The 24,741-nt window shown below is 37.2% G+C and overlaps 1 protein-coding gene across 1 annotated transcript; it reads left to right on the top strand.

Moving 5' to 3' along the window:
* The first annotated feature begins 6,314 nt into the window (after positions 1-6,314).
* gsg1l2b (gsg1-like 2b) lies at positions 6,315-24,025 on the top strand. The gene is made up of 5 exons (XM_051915679.1): positions 6,315-6,747; positions 9,958-10,005; positions 13,582-13,734; positions 19,449-19,560; positions 21,157-24,025. Exons 1-5 carry the CDS (start codon positions 6,447-6,449, stop codon positions 21,458-21,460), a joined length of 918 nt encoding a protein of 305 aa, XP_051771639.1. The 5' UTR covers positions 6,315-6,446; the 3' UTR covers positions 21,461-24,025.
* The last annotated feature ends 716 nt before the right edge of the window (positions 24,026-24,741 follow it).

Genomic DNA, 24,741 nt, shown 5'->3' with positions numbered 1-24,741 from the left:
GATTAGTAACCTTAAGCTATTTGGCATGTGCGATTGTATAAAATCCAAGCTTAAATTCAGTTTCACCGCATTCTCCGAGGCCATCTTGTAATTGTAACTCACCATTCCTAAGATTGATAAATGACATACTTATTGTAATGAGCTTCTATGATAGCGGGACATAATAATGAGCTCAATGGCTTGCTGTGAAGGAGACACAACTAGGAGCACGAAGTGTCTCTGTTATTGTCAAAGTTAACGAGTAAATAATGCACTTGTGCCTTTAGGGGACACAGTTAATCAGAGCTTCAGCACAGATATGCAATTACACTATACAGATTTTCTGATGGAAATTCACTTCCCAACCAGTCATCTGAGAACCCTTATTGTTTTGTTATGATACACACTCAGTCTCTCCGCTCTTGTTGTGACCTTGAAGTAAACGGACGGACGTTTTAGACGCATTATTAAGCGGCAGCATCATCTCATCAGCTGGACGTCGTGAGCATGAAGGACACTGTAGACTTTCTGACCTCCACCTCGTCTCTCTGGACAGAAGAGTGTGTGTGTGTACAGTGTGTGTGTGTGTGTGTGTGTGCTGAAAACAAACTCTGGCCGACAATTAAAGACACAGTTGCTGCAAATGCGGTTCGGCTCTGTCTGCACTCCCAGAAGCATTCAAAAAAGGGCTAAAAGATTTTTTTTTTTGAAGATTCATGGAAAAGTAGGTTCTGTTATCTCACAGAAATCTGTCATCCAGCTTTCTCATTCCTCAGAGATGTTTACTTGCTGTGAAAACACACGTACAGCAAACAAACCCGGTGGAGACTGCGGAAACAAACACTGGAAAAAAATTAAACCTAATTCAACTTTACTTAAAGGGATCGTTCAACCCAATATGGAAATTCTGTGTAAATTATCTATCTATCTATCTATCTATCTATCTATCTATCTATGTGTCTGTCTGTCCATCCGGTGATGAGTTGAAGTAATGGAAAAAATACATGTTGATCATATAATTTTTACAGTACTAAATACACATACTATACCATATTATTTTATACTGTCAACATAGTACACACTAAAAAATGCTGGGTTAAAAACGACCCAAGTTGGGTTGAAAATGGAAGTTGTTTTAACCCAGCGGGTTTAACATTTATTAATAAGTATAATGAATAATAATTAAACAATAAACATTTATTAAATTGCTTATTAATAAATGTTCACCTTTTGATTATTATTGTTGCCTCTAGTAATTATGTGTCTGATTTTTAATTTCCAACATATTTTGGGTTCATTTTAAGCCAGACATATAGTCATTTTTAAACAATAGTTGAGTTAAATAAAACTACCCAGCACATTGGGCAAACATTTAACCCAACCTCCATGTCCATTTTCATTTTAAAATGCTGATGACGTTTTATCGATGTCAATCGATGTCATCAATCGTACATGCATGTCGTACCGAAGTTTAATAGATCCATGCCGCACAGTGTGATTTGTAATGATCTTATAGGATTGCTAAAATCGTGCAGTGTATCCCGGGCTTCAATCTGCACCTAATTAAGCAAATAACTGTCCCAAAGACACCTTAAATCCTGACTGACAGAGAGGTTTACCACTCATTAATGGTCAGTCTCGTTTTATCACTTTCACAGGTCTGTTTTCTTTAAAAATATTGATTCTCACATCACACGTATATGTATATGTATGTGTAATAAACCTTTCCAGCTTTTTCCATATCTACTCACGATGTGTCCGTGGTGATTTCCCAAGGGTCGGGTAAAGCGTAATCTAACCGGAGCATTCTTCTGGCTGATGGAGTTTGTGCCGCTCTTTCCTGGCCTTTTGCTCTCTAGGCTACAGATAAATCAAACTAATGATGACAACAGAGTTATTTCACTATCATTCAGATACTAAAAGGTTCAGTGACGTTCCATATAGAACTTTAGGGTTCTTGACTCCATTTTTTTTTTTTTTTGTGCCAAATGATTGTTTAATACTTTCATGTTCATGTTCTGTAGTTTTAGTTAACAGTAATAACCATGGATGTCAATTATAAACACAATTATGTTTCCAGTAACAAATACTGTATGGCAAGCAATTCTACAGCAAATCACAAGCCATTTCCTTACTCAAACCTGATGTCAAAAATAGTCAGTTCAGGAAGGAACTGAGTGTGGGACACGAAATGACGTTCATCGCGAGCCTTCAGTACTGTATCGACACTGAGAACATAAACTGTGATGATGCATCTCTCATGTTGTAAGTTCTCTGCCCTTGGGCGTCAACATGTCGAGGACTTGTGATGCTGACTTCATTCTCCAGAGACCTGCAGTCGACACAAGGCTGTTTCAAATCCTTCAGCGCTCTGTCGCTAGTATTGATCAGCTGGCCTCATATCCAACACACAGAAATAAATTAGGCCACAAATGAAGCAATTTGTTTTGCACAGCGTCCTTCATGTAACACGTGATAAAACACTCACAGCTTTACCTGCCATGAATTTGGAAAACAGCAACATTTGCGTTTTGAAATGAATTGTATATGGTAGCTAGAATGTTCCTAACAAAAATACATGATTTCAATGTAATCTTCTTGAAGTTATGACATTTTTATTCACAACCCTGTCCTCCGTAATCAATAATCGTTACTTAACTCAATTACTTAAATAGTAAAGTAACGCATTACTTTTAATTTTACAAATCATTTATTATAGCTTGTCAAATTTGCCCCTATTTGGGTGTGAGCAAAAACATGCCGTTTTTGTGTGTGTCCCTTTAAATGCAAATGAGCTGCTGCTCCCGGCCCCCTTTCTAGAAGAGGGCGGAGCTTTAACAGCTCACGCTTCGGTCGCTCAACAACAACAAAGCTGGAGAATCTCACGCAGCCAAAATGAGGATTGTCAGTAACGGTGTTCAGCCTTACATTGTTCAAACCGGAGTCGACACTGATGGAGAGACTCAGGAAGAAGTTACAACTTTTAGACGTTTCTGAATGGTTAGTGGATAAATTTATGTAGTTGCTGTGGAGTTGATTCAACTCATCCACTAGCATGTGCCGTCATGTTAATCTTTTGTGTTGAATTGACCCTCGTTTGTGAAGCAGTCCGGCGTAAAATGACGGCATGTCAACAACACTCTACTACAACAACTCTTCCTCTTCTCTAAAGCAGCCCAACATGGCCTCGCCCCCTTTGTTGTGTTCTTGGGGGCGGGGTTTATGTAAATTTTAGGGTTAGTGATGTCACTAACCCAGGAAGAAGGTCATTGTAGTCCCTACCAGCCATTTGTTGTATTTCTTAAACAGAATTCTCTAAAAGAAAATATCTCCCTTTGCATTGAACTTTGAGCGTCGTAACTTTGCAGATGTTGTTTATGATCAAACAGCAACATTACACACTAACTAAAGTTAAAAAGTAAAATCATAATCAACCACCCCTTTAACATTAAATTGTGTTTATATTTTCTGCCATAACCATAATATGTGAAAATAAAGATGCTTGGGATTTTGGAGAAAATTTGTCTCTTATTAGTAGCTTGTTACAACAGCAAAATAAAATGGCTACAGCGTTTAATACATGTGTCATGCAAAACATGACAAAAACCCTGTCAGACTGTGGTGACATTTCAGTAGATGGAGATGAAAATCAGATTGAAATCATCCTGAAGTCTCACCTCTTTCATGTGAATGAATGTGGTTTGTCAATAACTTGACATCACAGCATTGCTTTTGTGTCTGCTGACCCATATTGAGACATAGCAACCCAGACAGTTCTGGCAAGGTTCTCTCAAAGTTATGAAGAAACGTTCTTCCAGTAACATTAATAGAACATTTGTTCAGAGTTATCTGGACTTTAATAATGTTCTTAAAAGGTTAGCACAAAAACATTATATATACATCGTTCGCAGAAGTTCATCATCTAATGTTTTTCAAATGTTACTAGTTTCATAACATTCAGAGAACATTCAAAAGTAGCGTTTTCATAATGTTTGAAGAATGATAAAATGGAACGTTCCCTTAACATTCGTTCAGAGAAACAATGATTCCGTAACTTAATGTTTTGACCATTGCTGCGTTCGAATATGCCTACTTATATACTATATAGTAGGTGAAAAACAGTATGCGAGTCGAGTAGTATGTTCGAATACATAGTACTCATAAAAGAGTAGGCGAAAAATCCCCTGACCTCCCCTGAAAAATGACCTGGTGAGATTCTGAAGTGCGTATTTGATGGACACTTTACTATCCCATGAGGCCACGGGAGAGGATTTGTGAATGGCAGTGAAGCGACGCAACTGACGCCGTAGGTCACATGACAATAGCTATGTTTCCATCACCCTCACTGTAAACCCAACGCTCAAAATAATTAATTGGTTTGAGTAGGACAAACTTAAACAAATTAGTTCAGTCAAATGAACTTTTATGAGTATTTAGCACTTTCTTTATCTTTCAAGCTCACAGAACTGATTTTAAGTAAACTGAACTGTTTCATTGTTTTGAGTTTTATGAACTTATATCTTTTAATTTAGACGAACTTAAGTTTAACTGAAACTGGGTTGGGATTTCTATTTCCCAGCATGCTTTGCCCATGGCACTCGAAAGGGAGAGTAAATGCTAAAATGAAGTGTTATATAATGTTTTTTGTGCAAGATTAATGTTAAGTGCTTTATATTGCTGTACTCATTCAGCAAGTGTTATAACATGCTATTGTTAACATGTTCGCAAATTAGCCTTTTCTGAATTCGCTTTTTATAGCTAGCTAATTATACGCTAATAAAAAGCTTGATGACGCCAAGTTTAAGCGTGGAATCTTGGGACATGTGGTCTTCACATCACAGCCGGTGGAAATAATCGGGATAGGACTCGGGAAGAAATCATGTTCATGGATGCGATTATTAACGTTATTGTAGTATGAAGCAGAGCAGGAGCGAGTGTTGTGGAAGCTGAACGAGGCCGCTGGAGCACAACACACGCCTCACGAGCAGCGGGACTTTTATTATGCCACAGTGTTTTTCTCTGAGGAATGGTAAAGCATGGTACTCGCAAAAAATCAAGAAAATTAGATTTAAACAATAAGACTAAACGTGTTGAGCTATATAACAATAATTAGTTTTCTGTCTATAAATGTAACCAAACAGTCGTTCCCTTGTCTATTAAAACGTGTAATATATTAAAGCGCCTTTGGTGTTTCCATGGTTTCTACAAAATAAAACCGGAAACCGAGGGTAACGCGGGTATGACGCAATTGACAGGCGACTCCTCACACATCCCAGAGCCTTGGTTAAAATTGCAACTTTCTCACGATTTACAAATAGTTGCAAACATTTGGGATATTGTAAGTACTCAAGTGAACAAAATATGTAACACTGGCCTAGTGGCTTTTGGATATTTTACTGCAAAATTCTTACATATTGCACCTTTAAGAACAATTAAACTGTATGAGTACAAAATAAAAATCTACTAGTTCTGCTTACTTACCGATTGCCTCAATTTTTTTGAGTTTTGCCAACTTATTCGGGTTTACAGTGCTGTTTTTATGCGCATTTTGAAGTATCACATCAGAAACGGCGCTAAATTTCAGGGAAAAAAAATCCCTTAATTTTAACATTTACGCTAGCTTGAGGTAGTTTTTGACTTGTGCGAAAAAGAGTAATGCGAATAATGGGAGATGGCGAGCACTAAACCCGCTGTTTCTGATGATGGTGTTTTATTTACTGTTGGTTACTAGGTTACCAATACCACCGCCATCTGCTGGAACTTGATGGAAACGCACCTAATTCGCATTTGTTTGTTTTTTTGCGAACTTTGAAAAGATTCGCGATCACGTTTGGAACCCACTGACAAAATGGCGGATGTAGTAGCCTACGTCCGAATTTCATTCATAGCTACTACACACATTTTTCATATATATATATATATATATATATATATATATATATATATATATATATATATATATATATATATATTTTTTTTACGTAAGAGTTTCAAACCAAATGTAGTGTCTACTATACATAATGCGATTTCGGATGCAGAACATATTTTTGTTAGCTGAAAAGGCGAAAAACGTCTGTGAAAACATGCTTTGTAAGAAAATATCATGCTAATTCCAATAATTGATTTCTGTTGCCTGTTTAGTTATTCTGGCCTGTTACTTAAATTGTGCACGCAAGGAAATAATGGAGTGTCTTATGAATACTGCTGCAGAGACAAAAGCAAACATTCAGTTCAGTTTCAGCTCTAAAGAGATGTAGGATCCATGCTGATTTACATATTTGACGGGAATGATCTGACTGGCCACCGTGAGCTCGCTGCGTTCATTGTGTCAGGCTGACATCACATGAGAACTGAAGCGCAGTGTGCAGAACTGAGTGAGGAGCACGCAGCGCACTGGAGGACTCTACATGACGAACCAGGTTTGAGGGTCGGACGGGACTCACAGCAGCTGGATTTGTGTTCGAATCATGGGCATGGACCGGCGGCGGAGAGCCTCGCTCGCGCTCACCTTGAACTTCCTCGCGCTGATCCTCGCCATATGCGCTCTGACCACCAGCTACTGGTGCGAGGGCAACCGGAAAGTTGTCAAGCCCTTCTGTACCGGACCGGCGACCGTAAAACAGACGCACTGCATTCGGTACAACAGCTCGAACATCAACGACAGCCGGCTGGTTCAGTATATCTGGGAGACCGGCGAGGATAAGTTTGTTCTGAGGAAGTTCCACACCGGCATCTGGTTCTCCTGTGAGCAGAATGTCGACCTTGTCGGTAAGGATGCGGCTTTTATTCCCATCAGATATTCCTTGTTATTAACGCTGTTTGTTTTTAGCCTGTTTCTTAACATTTCTGTTTTCCTACACTCTAAAAAATGCTGGGTTAAAAACAACCCAAGTTGGGTTGAAAATGGACAAAGCTAACAATTGGGTTGTTTTAACCCAGCGGTTGGGTTAAATGTTTGCCCAACCTGCTGGGTAGTTTTATTTAACTCAACTATTGTTTAAAAATTATTATATGGCTGGCTTAAAATGAACCCAAAATATGTTGGAAATTAACATTTATTAAATGAACATAAGTTTAATGAATAATAATTAAACAAACATCTATTAAATTGCTAATTTTCACCTTTTCATTATTGTTGCCTCTAGTAATTATGTGTCTGATTTTTAATTTCCAACATATTTTGGGTTCATTTAAAGTAATTTTTAAACAATAGTTGAGTTAAATAAAACTACCCAGCAGGTTGGGCAAACATTTAACCCAACTGCTGGGTTAAAACAACCCAGTTGATGTCCATTTTCATCCCAACTTGGCATTCCGTAGCCCGAATAGCAGCTCAATAAGCTCTCATTCTTTTTCTTATGTTGTGATGAACTATTTGGCAGGTGATCTTTGTTTTGGGGTGGGTTTTGTTTGGCTGTTTCATAGTTCTGTCTATCACAGTTACTGGACGCAACTCTGAACCCACTGACCTATTTCTGCGCACATTACCCATTCAGTCAAATACAGCTCCTTCCCTTTAGTATTAGAAATTTTGTTTAGTTTGAATAGTGCGTATTTCTTTTATAATATTTTTTTCTTAAAATAGGCTATTTTTTTTGTGATTTACCTTATTTGAAATAAATAAATTTGGTATTTGTTTTATTATTTAAAAGGAGTTATTCTATTTATTAACTGCATGCTGCACAAGTGTCCGGCCACTTTATTAGGTACACCTTGCTAGTAGCGGGTCGGACCCCATTTTGCTTTCAGAACTGCCTTAATTCTTCATGTCACAGATTCAACAAACTGCTGGAAACATTCCTCAGAGATTTTAGTCATATTGACCTGAAAGCATCACTGAGTTGCTGCAGATTTGTCGGCTGCGCATCCATGATGTGAATCTCCCATTCCAGCACATCCCAAAGCTGCTCTATTGGATTGAGATCTGGTGACTGTGGAGGCTGTTTGAGTTTAGTGAACTCACTGTCATGATCAAGACACCAGTTTGAGATGAATTTGAGCTTTGTGACATCAGAAGATGGGTTTACTGTGGTCATAAAGGGATGGACATGGTCAGCAACAATACTCAGGTGGTAGGCTGTGGCGTTTAATCGATGCTCAATTGGTACTAAAGTGTGCCAAGAAAATACCCCTCACACTATTACACCAGCAGCAGCCTGAACCGCTGATACAAGGCAGGATGATTCATGCTTTCATGTCATTTACACCAAATTCTGACCCTACCATCTGAATGTCGCAGCAGAAATCAAGACCCGTCAGATCAGGCAATGTTTTTCCAACCTTCTATTGTCCAGTTTTGGTGAGTTGGTGTGAATTGTAGGCCTCAGTTTGCTGTTCTGCTGAAGCTCATCTGCTTCAAGGTTGGACGTGTTGTGATCTTCTGCAGACCTCGTTATTTGAGTTACTGTTGCTTTTCTGTCAGCTGAACCAGTATGGTCATTCTCCTCTGACCTCTGAAGCATTTTCACTGGATATTTTCTCTTTCTTTCTTCCTTTGGACCATTTGTGAAATACTCAAACCAGCCTGTCTTGCACCAGCAACCATGACACGTTCAAAGTCACTAAAATCACCTTTCTTCCTCATTCTGATGCTCAGTTTGAACTTCAGCAGACTGTCTTGATCATGTCTACATGCCTAAATGCATTGAGTTTCTGCCATGTGATTGGCTTATTGGATATTTGCGTTAATGAGCAGTTGAACAGGTGTATCTAATAAAGTGTACAGTCAATGTATATTGTACAGTTCATAAATGTGTCATTTAAATTATATAATATTACACTCTAAAAAATGCTGGGCGAAACAACCCAGTGGTTGGGTTAAATGTTTGACCAATGTGCTGGGCAGTTTTATTTAACTCAACTATTGTTTAAAAATGACTATATGTCTGGCTTAAAATGAACCCAAAAAAAGGTTGGAAATTAAAAATCAGACACATAATTACTAGAGGAAACAATAATAATCAAAAGGTGAACATTTATTAATAAGCAATTTAATAAATGTTTATTGTTTAATTATTATTCATTAAACTTATTAATGTTCATTTCCAACATACTTTGGGTTAAAACAATCCAATCGCTGGATTAAAACAACCCATTCGCTGGGTTAAAACAACCTAATCGCTGGGTTAAAACAACCTAATGGCTGGGTTAAAACAACCCATTCGCTGGGTTAAAACAACCCATTTGCTGGATTAAAACAACCCAGTAGCTGGGTTAAAATGACCCAATCGCTGGGTTAAAACAACCCAATTGCTGGGTTAAAACAACCCATTTGCTGGGTTAAAACAACCCAATCGCTGGATCAAAACAACCCAATCACTAGGTTAAAACAACCCAATTGCTGGGTTAAAACAACCCAATCGCTGGGTTAAAAACAACCCATTCCCTGGATCAAAACAACTTGTTCGCTGGATTAAAACAACCCAATAACTAGGTTATTTCAACCCAATTGTTGGGTTAAAACAACCCATTCGCTGGATTAAAACAACCCATTCGCTGGGTTTGTCCATTTTCAACCCAACTTGGGTTGTTTTTAACCCAGCATTTTTTAGAGTGTAATATCAAACTGCTTAATGTATTAAAATATTTTTGTTACTGTGAAATAACCCATGCGATGAGTCTTCAGCAACGGATAATAACAGAGTACGGTGTTAATGACACAAAACATCAGGTAAAACACATGAGAGTAAAATGCACATATTACATAAAACATGTATTAAAATCAGCATGAAACGGAAGTTGTTCTAGACTTTTCTTCCCTATTATGACGTATATCAGAGTGAAACTGTTATATAATAATGTAACTTACATCTAATCAACAGATTTTTACAGTAACATTTACATTCTCTCTTAAAAAAAAAAAAGTTTAACTTTTTTTACAGCATTGATAGTCATGAAGGAAAATGAATTCTTCAGTTTTGATCTCTCACAGTCCATTAATCTCACATCAGTGTATTCAAACTCTTTTTCCTCTTGCAGGTGAGAAATGCAGAAGCTTCATTAACGTCGCTCCTCCCCATGAGAGAGGTACTGTACATTCTGTCATTCTTAATTATGAACTGTGGGGAATTCAGATTCTGCATGATGTATTAAGCAGGGTGTCGCTCGGGTCATTGATGAAAGCCGTTCTCCTGCTGTCGGCTCGTGTCTGGAGGTCCAGTCAGTTTTAATCAAGCCTGTACACCCGCCTCATTCTCATTCATGTAGATATATGACCATGCCAATACGGTTTCACTCGCTCAGCAGGCAGCGCCAGCATCTTTAGCACAATTGTTTCTGAGGATAATTGATAGATACACGATCCAGGCAAAAGATCTATCAGCTATAATGATAGTTAATCATGACAATAAGAGCCCTACTTCAGCTCAGTTCAACATTCTGCTCTGAATGCAGAGATAAAGTCTAAATCAGGAGTGAGAAATAATCATCTTTAGGTTTTATATCCCTGGAAATGAAACACATGTAGTATCCATATAATCATATTCTTGTGGATTATAGTCTCAGTGTTATTGACGAGCTTATGCATTACTCTGTGTTTAGCTGTGGGGGAAACATGTACAGTCGGTTGATATATGGGTCAATGACAAATAGGAGTGTCCATGATAAAAGAAAAGAAAAAAATATAATTTAAACCTGTGCCAAGTTCTTATAAAGAATATGTACTATAAAAAACACTGGGTTAAATATAACCCAATTTGGGTTATTTTCAACCCAAGGGCTGGGTAAATATAAGACAGAACACATGTTGGGTTAATTTTACCCAGCAAATTGGGTTGTTTATTTAACCCAGCATAATGGGTTGATTCATTTTTACTATAATACTAACTTTTTTTGTTTTGTTTTGTTTTTTTACTTCATGCATGAATTAATGTTTACGGATTAACTTAAATCCTCTAAACTTTTTTAAATACTCCACACAACCACTGCTTTGCATGATAATTCCTTTATTTTTGATCATATTTCATACTATAGCATATTTTATATTGTTTTTAATACATATTACCTACATTTAAGCTCATTTAACAAATATTAGAAGTTAAAATTAAACATTTAGAAGTAATTCAAGTGTAATCGACCAGTCTCGGTTGTCCTGTTTCCACCGTAACGGCGCTGGATCTCGTGCCGGAGATGACTCGCGTTCAGCGGGGGAACTGATAACTTCAGACCGCCGCCTGCGTTTCACTCATAGCCGAAAAATGCTGCGACTGACTCCATAACCTGTCCATAAATAATCAGTGTACGATTCTGAGAACATATTTTAACATCCTAAGTATTTATATTCTATATCTTTTTGAATAAAATCATAACATTTTATGCAAGACATCAGGCGTTTCCATCACGTGAAAAGACTCGTTTAGGTGACTCGCATCGCGCCCCTGTATGCTGCTTTGCATAAAATTAAACGATATACAGAACAATAACGAATTTTTAGATCAAATAAAATGTACACAAACCTGTATTTTACCGAAGACATGCACCAATTTGACGGAGCTGCACTGCTCTCTCCTGAAGAGGGCGCAAAAAGCCCGTGATAAATAACCCAAACACTGGGTTGTTACGTCTGACCCAAACACTGGGTTATTACATCTGACCCAGGACCTGGGTAACACAAAAACTACCCAAACACTGGGTTGTTACGTCTGACCCAGGAGCTGGGTAACACAAAAATTACCCAAACACTGGGTTGTTACATCTGACCCATGATCAGGGTAACACAAAACTACCCAAACACTGGGTTGTTACATCTGACCCATGATCAGGGTAACACAAAACTACCCAAACACTGGGTTGTTACGTCTGACCCAGGATCTGGGTAACACAAAACTACCCAAACACTGGGTTGTTACATCTGACCCATGATCAGGGTAACACAAAACTACCCAAACACTGGGTTGTTACATCTGACCCATGATCAGGGTAACACAAAACTACCCAAACACTGGGTTGTTACGTCTGACCCAGGAGCTGGGTAACACAAAAATTACCCAAACACTGGGTTGTTACATCTGACCCATGATCAGGGTAACACAAAACTACCCAAACACTGGGTTGTTACATCTGACCCATGATCAGGGTAACACAAAACTACCCAAACACTGGGTTGTTACATCTGACCCATGATCAGGGTAACACAAAACTACCCAAACACTGGGATGTTACGTCTGACCCAGGACCTGGGTAACACAAAACTACCCAAACACTGGGTTGTTACATCTGACCCATGATCAGGGTAACACAAAACTACCCAAACACTGGGTTGTTACATCTGACCCATGATCAGGGTAACACAAAACTACCCAAACACTGGGTTGTTACATCTGACCCATGATCAGGGTAACACAAAACTACCCAAACACTGGGTTGTTACGTCTGACCCAGGACCTGGGTAACACAAAAACTACCCAAACACTGGGTTGTTACATCTGACCCATGATCAGGGTAACACAAAACTACCCAAACACTGGGTTGTTACATCTGACCCATGATCAGGGTAACACAAAACTACCCAAACACTGGGTTGTTACATCTGACCCATGATCAGGGTAACACAAAACTACCCAAACACTGGGTTGTTACGTCTGACCCAGGAGCTGGGTAACACAAAAATTACCCAAACACTGGGTTGTTACATCTGACCCATGATCAGGGTAACACAAAACTACCCAAACACTGGGTTGTTACATCTGACCCATGATCAGGGTAACACAGAAACTACCCAAACACTGGGTTGTTACGTCTGACCCTTTCCATCTCTATGATGTTATGATGGTTTCTGCATGATGGAAGCAGTTTTCTGTATTTATATTGGGGTTAGTAATATTTTTTGAAGAAATTAATACTTTTATTCAGTAAGGGTGCATTAAATTGATCAAAAGTGACAGTAATGTTTCAAATAAATGCCGTTCTTTTGAACTTTCTATTCATTAAATAATCCTGAAAAATCAAATGTATGATGGCTTCCACAAAATTATGACGCAGCACAACTGTTTTCAACACTGATAATAATCATAAATGTTTCTTGAGCAGCAAATCATCATACTAGAATGATTTCTGAAGGATCATGTGACACTGAAGACTGGAGTAATGATGCTGAAAATTCAGCTTTGATCACAGGAATAAATTACACTTTACTATATATTCACATAGAAAACAGTTATTTTAAATTACAATAATATTTCACTTTTTTACTTTATTTTTTAATCAAATAAAGTAAGCCCCAGTGAGCATAAGTATATTTCATACTTTTGTGTGAATATTTTTGCCATCATTATCATCATCATCATCATCCCACCTAAAGTGCATGTAGCATCATGAACATTTCAGGAGAACTCTATGAAATATGTAGATCTGCATGCTTTCAAAATGGAATCCTGCTTTTAAATCTCTGTGTCAAGTTTCCTCGTATATAAATATTTCATAGGCTCCCCATAAATGAGCCCCAGCGGTTCTGTCAGTCTCCATGAGCGTCTGCAGCGCCGCCTCATCTTAATCAGCGGCTCGATCCGCTTCCTAGAGCTCATCCTGATAAAACCAGAGTCTTCCATCCATAATTCCCTCCGGGGCCGTCAGCGACTCCCTTCTCTCTCTCTCCAATCCTCACAGGTGTCTTGTGGCTCTGCATCGTGGCCGAGTGTCTCTACATCTTACTGCTGGCCACCGGAGGGATCCTCATGTCCATAGAGGTCTGCCATTTCGGAAACGTCATCGATGGACTCAAACTGAATGCCTTTGCAGCCATATTCACAGTCTTGTCAGGTAACTTGTTGACGTCCTGTTGTATATGATCAGCATGTGCTTGTTGTTATCCTCGGCTCTGCCCTTCAAAGGTCACCTGACTCATTGTGATTCAGACCTATTAAATCCCACATTCAAGGCATATTGTGTTAGATTGACCAATTTAAAAAAACAGGTCAAGCAAATAGCCCGCCTCCATACTAGCTATCTAAAAACCATTCACTGGCTGCGTTTCCATCCAAAGTTGTGAATTTCACTTGGAATTTGGCATAAAATATTTGCTAATAAAGCAGCCTTTCCGTCCCATGTGTTTAAGAGAACAAATTCATCACTTCCTTCGAAATTGGCGCTAAATATCAGTAATAAAAATGTAAGTTGCTGCAATCAGGCTCTTTTTTCCTCCATCATAAATGAGTTTGTTTCAGAGCATCTCAGAACGCTGTCATGTGATCTTGCGTTCGGATGCTGGTGTTTGGGAACACAATCGTGTGAGACGCTTCTGGAGGGAATTAAACCAAATCATTCTGATGACAGACTTGGACTCAGACGTTTCAGAACCACCAAACCAACATTTGAGATGCTGCGATGCGATTGGTTCACTGATTACTCCAGTTATCCAATCACAGCCTCTGTTGAGTGTTTTGTTTTGCATCAAGGGATTTATTCGGTTTCCTTTGTAGTTTATGTGCACGTTTTCTTATTGGACAAAGAAATGATCCGCCTCATATGTTTTTATGTGCGTTTTTAGAGTTTATGCGCTCATTGCTGTTTATGTCCAGCATTTGTTTTATGCAGTATCCCAAAATGGATAGAAACAATTAAATGCAGTAATTGGTAGATTTACCCTTTGCTTGTCTTTTGTGGCGAATGCTTTTGCATTTATGTGTTATCTCAGAGCCCTGACTATTCCCTGGATACATACAAAAACATCCGGCTCAAAATCCCATATAAGCCTCACAGTATTGGGAAGCAAGTACTCTTGAATGTCATCCAGGCTATTTTTGACAGTTTCACAATTTAAGGGCTTATGGCAACATATGTGTCGAAATTCAATCTGCTTAAATCCTGCTCTACTTATATATATATATATATATATATATTTTAGCGTAGCAATGACTATACAAGTACATTGTATTGAGCGGGAGTTACACTGTACAGCCAATATCCTACCTTTATGTAATTATTATTAATATTATAACATCTTAATATAATATAAAAAGGTGACATATAATAATAATAATAATAATAATAATAATAAATATAATAATGAAAAGATATTATACTATATTATAAAGAATCTATATGAACAGTCAAACTGGTAATATCTCACCTTTAAATATTATTATCATTATTATTATTATTAATACCACTACTACTACTACTACTACTACCAATACTTCTAATAATAATAAAGGTAAGATATTATAATTTTGACTATTGTATTATATTATATTATGAAGAATCTATATGAATAATCAAACTGGTTACAACCCGAATTCTGGAAATGTTAGGACATTTTTTAAATTTGAATAAAATGAAAACTAAAAGACTTTCAAATCCCATGAGCCAATATTTTATTCACAATAGAACATAGATAACATAACAAATGTTTAAAATGAGAAATTTTCCAATTTTATCCACTAAATGAGCTCATTTCAAATTTGATGCCTGCTACAGGTCTCAAAAAACATTGGCACGGGGGCAACAAATGGCTGAAAAAGCAAGAAATTTTGAAAAGATTCAGCTGGGAGAACATCTAGCAACTAATTAAGTTAATTGATATCAGGTCTGTAACATGATTAGCTATAAAAGGGATGTCTTAGAGAGGCAGAGTCTCTCAGAAGTAAAGATGGCCAGAGCTGTGAAAGAGTGCGTAAAAAGATTGTGGAAAACAATGTTCCTCAATGTCAAATTGCAAAGGCTTTGCAAATCTCATCATCTACAGTGCATAACATCATCAAAAGATTCAGAGAAACTGGAGAAATCTCTGTGCGTAAGGGACAAAGCCGAAGACATTGGATGCCCGTGGTCTTCGGCCCTCAGACGACACTGCATCACTCATCGGCATGATTGTGTCAATGACATTACTAAATGGGCCCAGGAATACTTCCAGAAACCACTGTCGGTAAACACAATCCGCCGTGCCATCTGCAGATGCCAACTAAAGCTCTATCATGCAAAAAGGAAGCCAAATGTGAACATGGTCCAGAAGCGCCGTCGTGTCCTGTGGGCCAAGGCTCATTTAAAATGGACTGTGTCAAAGTGGAGAAGTGTTCTATGGTCAGACGAGTCCAAATTTGACATTCTTGTTGGAAATCACGGATGCCGTGTCCTCCGGGCTGAAGAGGAGGGAGACCTTCCAGCGTGTTATCAGCGTTCAGTTCAAAAGCCAGCATCTCTGATGGTATGGGGGTGCATAAGTGCATACAGTGTGGGCAGCTTGCATGTTTTGGAAGGGACTATGAATGCTGAAAGGTATATAAAGATTTTAAAGCAACATATGCTCTCCTCCAGACGATGTCTGTTTCAGGGAAGGCCTTGTGTATTTTAGCAGGACAATGCAAACACATACTGCAGCTATTACAACAGCATGGCTTTGTCGTAGAAGAGTCCGGGTGCTGAATTGGCCTGCCTGCAGTCCAGATCTTACACCTATAGAGAACATTTGGCGCATCATTAAACAAAAGACGACCATGAACTCTTCAGCAGCTGGAAACCTATATCAGGGAAGAATGGGACCAAATTCCAGCACCAAAACTCCAGAAACTCATAACCTCGATGCCCAGACGTCTTCAAACTGTTTTGAAAAGAAGAGGAGATGCTACACCATGGTAAACATGCCCCCGTCCCAACTATTTTGAGACCTGTAGCAGGCATCAAATTTGAAATGAGCTCATTTTGTGCATAAAATTGAAAAATTTCGCCGTTTAAACATTTGTTATGTGATCTATGTTCTATTGTGAATAAAATATTGGCTCATGTGATTTGAAAGTCTTTTAGTTTTCATTTTATTCAAATTTAAAAAACGTCCCAACATTTCCGGAATTCGGGTTGTATATTATATTATATTAAGAAGAATCTATTTGAATAGTCAAACTGGTAATATCTCACCTTTAAATATTATTATTATTATTTATATTATTATTAATAATAATAGTACCACTACTACTACTACTACTACTGCTACTAATAATAATAAAGGTAAGATATTATAATTTTGACTATTATATAATATTATATTATATTATATTATCAAAGTGATAATATAAAAGTGATAATATAAAATAGTGATAATATAAAAGTGATAATATCTACCTTTGTAATATTATCTTACCTTCAGATTCACTAATGACTGTTACATCGTCACACTTCTGTAATGAAACGAGGCTTCGGTCTGTCAAACACTCCATCAGCGAGTGAGTTTGCCCAGAGACCTTCTGTGCATTATTGCATAATGAGGATTGAACTTATGACTTACTGTCACGTCTTTGTTGAGCTTCGTGAGAGAGTGGGATCGTGAAAGCCGTGCATCATGGGAAGGGAGCTACAACCTCAATTAGCTCCTGTCTTCATGTGACACAATCAGCAGAAGAGAGCAGCGCTCGGCTGTATTCTGAACACACGCAGCGTTTAGATGCATTCATGCATGATGTATATTGAAAAGTTTTGCGTTTAATGAGCTTAGTCACATAGCTAATTATGTTTTGTGAATCTAATAACCCATAGGCAAAACACCAAAGCACTTTAATACCCAATAAACATTTTGTACGTTCCTAAAGTTCACCAGAAAATGACCTGCTTGACTTTCTTTCTCATGTAGAATAGAAGATGTTCTCCAAAAAGGAGAAAAAGCACCATAAAAGTACCATTAACAAGTAGTTTTATTGCAAGTCTTCTAAAGTAGTATAGTTTAGTATGAGGAAAAGACTGAAATTTAAATCAGCTCACTGGTTTTCAAGTGCCTCGTACCCAAATGCAATGTGGCAGATTTGAATATCCAGAAGGGCAAATAAGATTATTTGACAAGTGAGAAGGGCTCTTGAGAATCTATTTTGTGTTAAAATCCATTATATATTCATCCTGAAGGAATCAATCACATACTCTGCTCCATTTGTGCTGAAATATGAAGGGTTGTTGTGGTGAACGTGGGCTGCACTGTCCTGGGATTTTGCTGATTCATGAAATAATGCAGTTAACAAGCGCATTATTATTATTATTCACTTGTGTGTGTGTGTGTTTATGATGATGTCTGCATGCAGGCGGCTCACGGTAGTTGTCATGGAGACATAAGGGTTATCGGTCAGATGCTCTCAGACGCGCGCGTGACTGGATTTAGTCGGACATGATACTATAAGAGCCCCAAATTGCGTCTCTGTGATCCCTTTTGCTTTTCCACTGGATTCTCTGATTCACCTTCATTCAGTGTGTTTGCAGCAGCTCAGTATGCACACTTAGTAGGCTGTAAATGATGTGCGGTTTACCTCTGTCCTTGCTGTTTTTGGAGAGGTGACTTTGATTGTCCTGACATGTTGGCGGTGTGGATTATGTCCAGTTTGCCATCTGGCCAGAGCGTTTAGACTGCTTTGACTCCATTAAGCAGGAGCCTGACCTGTGAAACTGCTTCCCACACACTCGTTCATTCATTCGGAAATATTCCTACTGTGTCCTTTGATTGACATTGAGAGAAATATACTGTATGTCGTGTGTGTGTGTTTGAGAGTGTGTCTGTGTGTATGTAATCAGCTTTAAACACACTCTTTAATGAACATGTAATTTCAGCTTCACACAACAGCAGGTGCAGAAACAGTTATGAAATCTGCTTAGACAATCAATTTTAGTAGAACTGGGCGAACCGTTTCATGATAATACCCCTATTTATATCCTGACAGTTCCTCCAGATGTATATGGAAGCTTGTTTCCGCCACCGAATAAAAAATAAAAAAGGTAATTGCGAGTTTATATCATGCAATTATGAGAAAAAAAAAAAGTCAGAACTGGGAGATAAAAAGTTGCAATTACCTTTTTTATTTTTTATTCAGTGATGGAAACAAGCTTGCATATATATTCTCTGTAAAAATCCTTACACAGTTTTGCTGCTCAATTGAATCTTTTTTGTTTTAACAATGTTTAACATAAGTATTATTTAAAAAAAATAAAAATACAGTAACACTTTACAATAAGGTTCATTAGTTAACTAATAACGAACTGCACTTCTACAGCGTTTATTAATCTTTGTTAATGTTAATATCAACATTTACTAATACATTATTAAAATCTTGTTAACATTAGTGAACTAACATGAACAAACTATGAACTGTATTTTCATTAACTAACGTTAACGAAGATTAGTAAATACAGTAACTAATGTATTGCTCATGGATAGTTCATGTTAGTTAATACATTAACTAATGAACCTTATTGTAAAGTGTTACCAAAAATACTTTATTATATTTTATTTTATTTATTTAATACTCTATTACATATTCTATTAAATTTGTGTTCATGCACAGGATTTTGAAATGACTTATTTAACGAGACATTAGTTTGGCCGTGTAGTTCATTAATATGAACTCATACAAACTACATTAAATAATGAAATATGAAATGGCCTTTAGATCAGTGTTGGATGTTGACCTGCGGGAGTGAGTGTGTGTTATTATCACAGCTCAGCACTGACTCCTGCTGGTGAGAGAGGGAACAGTCTGTAACTGTGTTTGCTCTGCTCTCTCTCACAGGTCTTCTCGGTATGGTAGCACACATGATGTTCACAACAGCGTTCCAGCTGACCGTGAGTCTGGGCCCTGAGGACTGGAAACCACAGAACTGGGACTACAGCTGGTCTTATATGTGCGTTCACTCATGCTCTCTGTTGTCCAGGTTTAACAAGAGTGACCTTGAAGTCCAAAGATGAAATACAAGCATGCAGTGTTATTAACTGCTCAAACAATCACGAAACACTTGAATGTGAGCTGACAATATAATACAATTCAAAGAAGGGAATTTAAAAATCAAAGATGCAATAAATAAAAATTAAAAATAATAAATACAAGCCATTAAGTTAAAGTCCCCCTGTGGTGAAATTCAAGTTTTTAATGTTGTTTATGTGTCTAAAGACAGTCTCAAAAACACTGGTCGCTGGTGTTTCTGATGTCACAAACTACCTTGTAACCAATCATGACAATGTGTGGGCGGGCTTTAGCATATCATTAATTATAACCAATCTGAAGCAGGAGAATCTCAAGAGAAGGTTATCCTGGAATATTTTTCAGTTGATTTGAAACGTAGATTGGGCAATATAGCGGGTGTATGATGTATATTACGATGTTATGATGAACTATACGCCTTTCTCTAAGGTGTTCAAAGCGTTTGTAATGATACTGATAGTTAGATGGTTTGTGTAACATTAGCAACACATTATTAGCTGTTTGATCATGTAGTCAAGCAAAAGGCTAATCATATTAATTACCGTTATGTGTCCGATACCACTGTGCAGCGTTTACCTCAGGAAGTTGACCGAGTGGATCTCTGAGCTCGTGCGAGTGAGTGGAGGCGGGGCTAATTAGCATATTCATAGATCCATGTATATTAAATGATGCACAGGTGTAAAGTTACATTCAAGCTATTTTAAGGCATTAAGAATTTTTTTTTCACAGGGAAAAACTTTTAAATATGTCATTTCAGTGATCAAAGATGAGTTTTAAGGGATAAAATTGTTGACTACAGCGGGACTTTAAATAAGACAGATAATATAATATAATAAAAGTTAAGAGTAATATTATAATACTTTTTCCTTGTATTTTATATATATATATATATTGATTAACTTGACCAAAAAAATCATTCTTATAAACTATTTAAATTTCACATGAATAAAAAATGTAAACAATACTTGGTTAAGGGACATTAAGTTAATATATATGTATAATATACATATAATGCATAATATAATATAATATATATTTTTCAGAGAATCTTGTTTTGTGACTTCTTGATATATTTTGTGTCCAAACATTTCATATAAAACATAAAATCTTTCCCTTCGACTCTTTAAAATGCAATTTATTTATTGAACCACTTTACACATGGTAAATTGCAGGTTCAAGAAGGACATTTTGAATTAGAAACAAAAGTAAAGTTGAAAAGTCACATTGCAAAAACAGGCTTCTGTACATATTCTAAGAATGTTTTGCTATTAAGTTATCAAAACGTTATTTCTGAATGTTCTGAACGTTCAAAACGTCCATTTTTTTAAAACGTTTTTAAATTAAAGACCAGATAACTTTGAACGAACGTTCTATTAATGTTACTGGAAGTTGTTCCATGTTAGTGTCTGTATTACTTCCAAGATGCATGGGTATTTTTTCATAACCCATCTTTGATGAAGCCTCATTGTTTAATGGATAAAATGCTGATCTGAAACCCTATCGACGGTCTTTCCTGCAGCTTGGCTTGGAGCTCGTTCACCGCCTGCATGGCGTCGTCCGTCACCACCATAAACAGATACACTAAGACTATTCTGGAGTTCAAACACAAGCGAAAGAACATCGAGAAGAACCTGAAGATCAAGCAGAAGCTGCTGGACCTGGACTCTCCAGACCAGGTGTGGGACATGTACATCAGCTCCGTCCCCAGCACAGCCGAGGAGTTTCTGGACCTGTCCACGTCCGGACGCAAGCTCTCCTCCAGCTCCGTCTTCCTGGACCTCAATGATCTGCCGGCTCCAGCACAGGGAGAGGAGTACTGCTGAAGACCGGCTCGCATTCACACCACGGCTTTAAGCTTTGATTCGAGGCATTTCAAGGTTTCATAACTGTGGCATAATGTTGCGTTTTTGTTGTGCTGTTGTTTGAAGGTGATGCTGTGAGTTTTAGTTTATTAATGTGCTGACAATGTGTGCGTAAAACATATTCTGGAACCAGAACTGGGATGAATGAACCATTTTCCTCAATCTTAGAGAATATAATGTGACACAAGCCAATTTTGTTAATCTAAACACTGAAATCGCTTTAGAAACATGCCCTTACTTTGCAAAAAATGATGTTCTTTCTCAATATTTCTGTCTTGTTTTCCAGTACAAACATCTAAACATTCTTAAATCAAGAAGAGACATTTACTGGAGATGCAAAATGATTGAAGATATTAAAGGAGAAATCAACTTTTCCTTGAGCTTTTGATATATAAGAGGTCATCGTACTATAAGAATATCCTGTAAGTTTCAGAACTGAAAACGTCCTTGTTAGTCCAATAAAAGCTTTTATTGACACCAGACCCAGCAAGCGACTGATCCTGTCATAGATAGGTGAAACTCCGCCTCCGCAGAAGAAATCAACGCCTACTTCATCATTGTAACGTTAGCCCCGCCCACTGGTGTGTTAGTGAGATGAGGAGGAGAGAAGAGCGATACAGGACTAAAATAACATTACCTTTCAAAAGATCCTAATGCTAGAATATGGTTATTTATTTTCATCAATGTGAATGTCTCAGTTGAGCTTTATTTAATTGTATTCGGTACATTTTACTGTGGATTCTTTGGTAAATCAGTCGCATTTTGGAGCAGGCTTTACAAACAGACTTTTACGATATGGACTCGACAGTAATGCAACAACATGTAAGAAACTGTGTTCTGATATTAATGATTCATATTAATGATTCATGTACAGTCAGATGTTCTTTGTCTATGTGTCAGTAAATCAAACCAGTGACTAAACGCTCAACTTCACGTTAGTAGGATGAAAGTAATCTGTTATTTAAACGGTGATTAAATTATATATAGAAAGCGATCAAAGAACGCTCCCTTTACAATCGCTGGAGCTGTCAATCAAAGAGAGGACTCGCCAAAACTCCTGTTTTATTAACGAATCTCTTAGTTACATCACATTTGCACTGTTAGTTATAATGAAAGCATTCGTTAGTGTGCAGAAATTGAGTTGCAATGACGAGATCACTGCTTTCATGTCTGTGATCGGCTACAATGTTCATCACTGCAACCTTTCATGTCACGATCTAAATGTAATGTCATAGATCTAAATATAATGCAACACTTTTCACAATTAGTGAACCTTGAGAGCTGTAATAGTAAAAACTTAGCTACTTCATATGCAAAGATGTCAGCCAATCACAGCAGTGGGCGTTTACACTGAAGTCTCACAGCAGACACGCCCCTTAAAACAGAGCGTTCAAATAAGAGGCTAAAATCAGGGTAGCAAAAATGACTTTTATTTAAATCAACAGATATTTGTTATTGTTTTAAGCTCAAACTCACTTCATTTTGACACATTTTTCAGAAAACAAGACTTAATATCTTCAGTCATTTTGCTTCTCCAGTAAATGTATGTTGATTTAAGAATGTTTAGATATTTGTACTGGAAAACGAGACAAAAATACTGATTGAGAAGTTCATTTTTTGCAGTGTTTTCTGTGTTTTCTGCCACTGACTCAGTAGAAACGTGTTCTACATTTTGTGAAACTGTCTGCTGCTGTATTTTCCCTCTGCGCTGTATTAAGAAGTCATTACCGAATCGATCCTGAGGTTCTGTATCTTTTCTCTATGTCAGTTTTAATGAGACACAAATTACATTGCTGAGTGCCTTTGTTTGTGCTATTGATCCCAGTTCTTTAACCGTAGCATGCAAAAGTCCTGGAACAGTTTGATCATCAACATACTATAATAATCTCAATACATATTAAATTATTTTTGTCTATTTTGTTAACTTATCAGCTGAAAAATCAAGAGAATTATTTTGCTTTTTTAGTGAATCATTTTGCATTCAGTCAAATGCAAAGAACTGTATGAATGTCACTGTGAAGAGAAAAGGTAGAATTCCAGCAGCATGCAAATGTTTGCGATAAAAGTACTGACTTTACCGTAGGAAAACATGATCCATGAGGTCACGTTACTTGAATCCTTCATCATCTCTTTAGGTTCTGTATATATAACCTCATTTAAACCCATCTGAATAAATAATGTAACAATTGTCTTTGCACTGCCAAAATGAACTGTTTACATTTTATGTGCAATAATGAATGACATATACATGATTCATATAGTTTTTTACAGTAATGTAAAGCAGCATAGAATGTACTGTATTGTAGACTAATGGTGTTAAATGCATGTCAGATTGTTCATGTTTAATTTGATATTTGGCAATTGCTGTATTTGTTTGGTTGGTTATTTTCACTTCATTGGTTTCCTTTGTCTTTATGTTGATGAAATGTACAGTATATTACATTAAGTATTTTACAAAAGCAGCCAGGCATAGAGTAATAGCACTGAACAATGCATTATAATAAAAAGAACCTTTATAACCTGAAATTATCAGTTTATTTTCTGCACAGAAACACTTTATTGTTTTTGCCAGAGGGTGGCGCTACAGACACGTTCTGTGGAGGAACTGAACCCACTGACAGTATAATGCACTGCTATATTTGGAGGAAAATTATTTTTTGGAAGTCCAAAATCTAAATGACACTAATTGAAGCGCTTATTCAGCGGGTGCTTTGATTAACTTAATCAAAAGAAGCCCTCAACAACTGTGGTTAATAAAACAAAATGCATTTAAATTATAATTAATATGACAACGTGTACAGTAACGAATCACTCGAAAAAAAATCCCCATTTATTTTTAGATATCTGACATCGGGAGCTTGTTAACCTTATCTGCACTATTTTTTCTTCTTGTTGTAGGCTAATTATTCTGCTTATTGTAAAAATAAAAAACAAGTTTATATCAGTTTTTTCTTGTTCATAACTGTGACCACACAGTCTTTATATTATGGCTCAACTGCCGAAGAAAACAAACAGAAAAACAATCAGTGACCATTTTGTAAAACCTTTTTTCATCAATAATCAAATCTAGTGTTCCAATAAAAATCCACATAATATTTATTTTAAAATATTACATTGCAGCCTAATAACTTGTATAATAGACGCCCGTTTGTCACGTGCATGGACGCTAACCAATCATGACACAACAAGCTCAAATTTCATTGGACAAAGTGAAGTGGCGCGATAATTTCCCGGCTTCGGTT

Source organism: Ctenopharyngodon idella, chromosome 12 (assembly GCF_019924925.1).
Source record: "Ctenopharyngodon idella isolate HZGC_01 chromosome 12, HZGC01, whole genome shotgun sequence".
NCBI classification, from domain to species: domain Eukaryota; kingdom Metazoa; phylum Chordata; class Actinopteri; order Cypriniformes; family Xenocyprididae; genus Ctenopharyngodon; species Ctenopharyngodon idella.
This window is presented reverse-complemented; position numbering and strand designations above follow the sequence as displayed.

What these genes read in the sequence shown, in the direction of transcription:
- gsg1l2b (XM_051915679.1), top strand. Translation starts at nt 6,447, where the DNA reads ATGGGCATGGACCGGCGGCGGAGAGCCTCGCTCGCGCTCACCTTGAAC. An exon ending in GCAGAATGTCGACCTTGTCG is followed by an intron (nt 6,748 to 9,957) that starts GTAAGGATGCGG and finishes TTCCTCTTGCAG; the next exon opens with GTGAGAAATGCAGAAGCTTC. An exon ending in GACTACAGCTGGTCTTATAT is followed by an intron (nt 19,561 to 21,156) that starts GTGCGTTCACTC and finishes TCTTTCCTGCAG; the next exon opens with CTTGGCTTGGAGCTCGTTCA.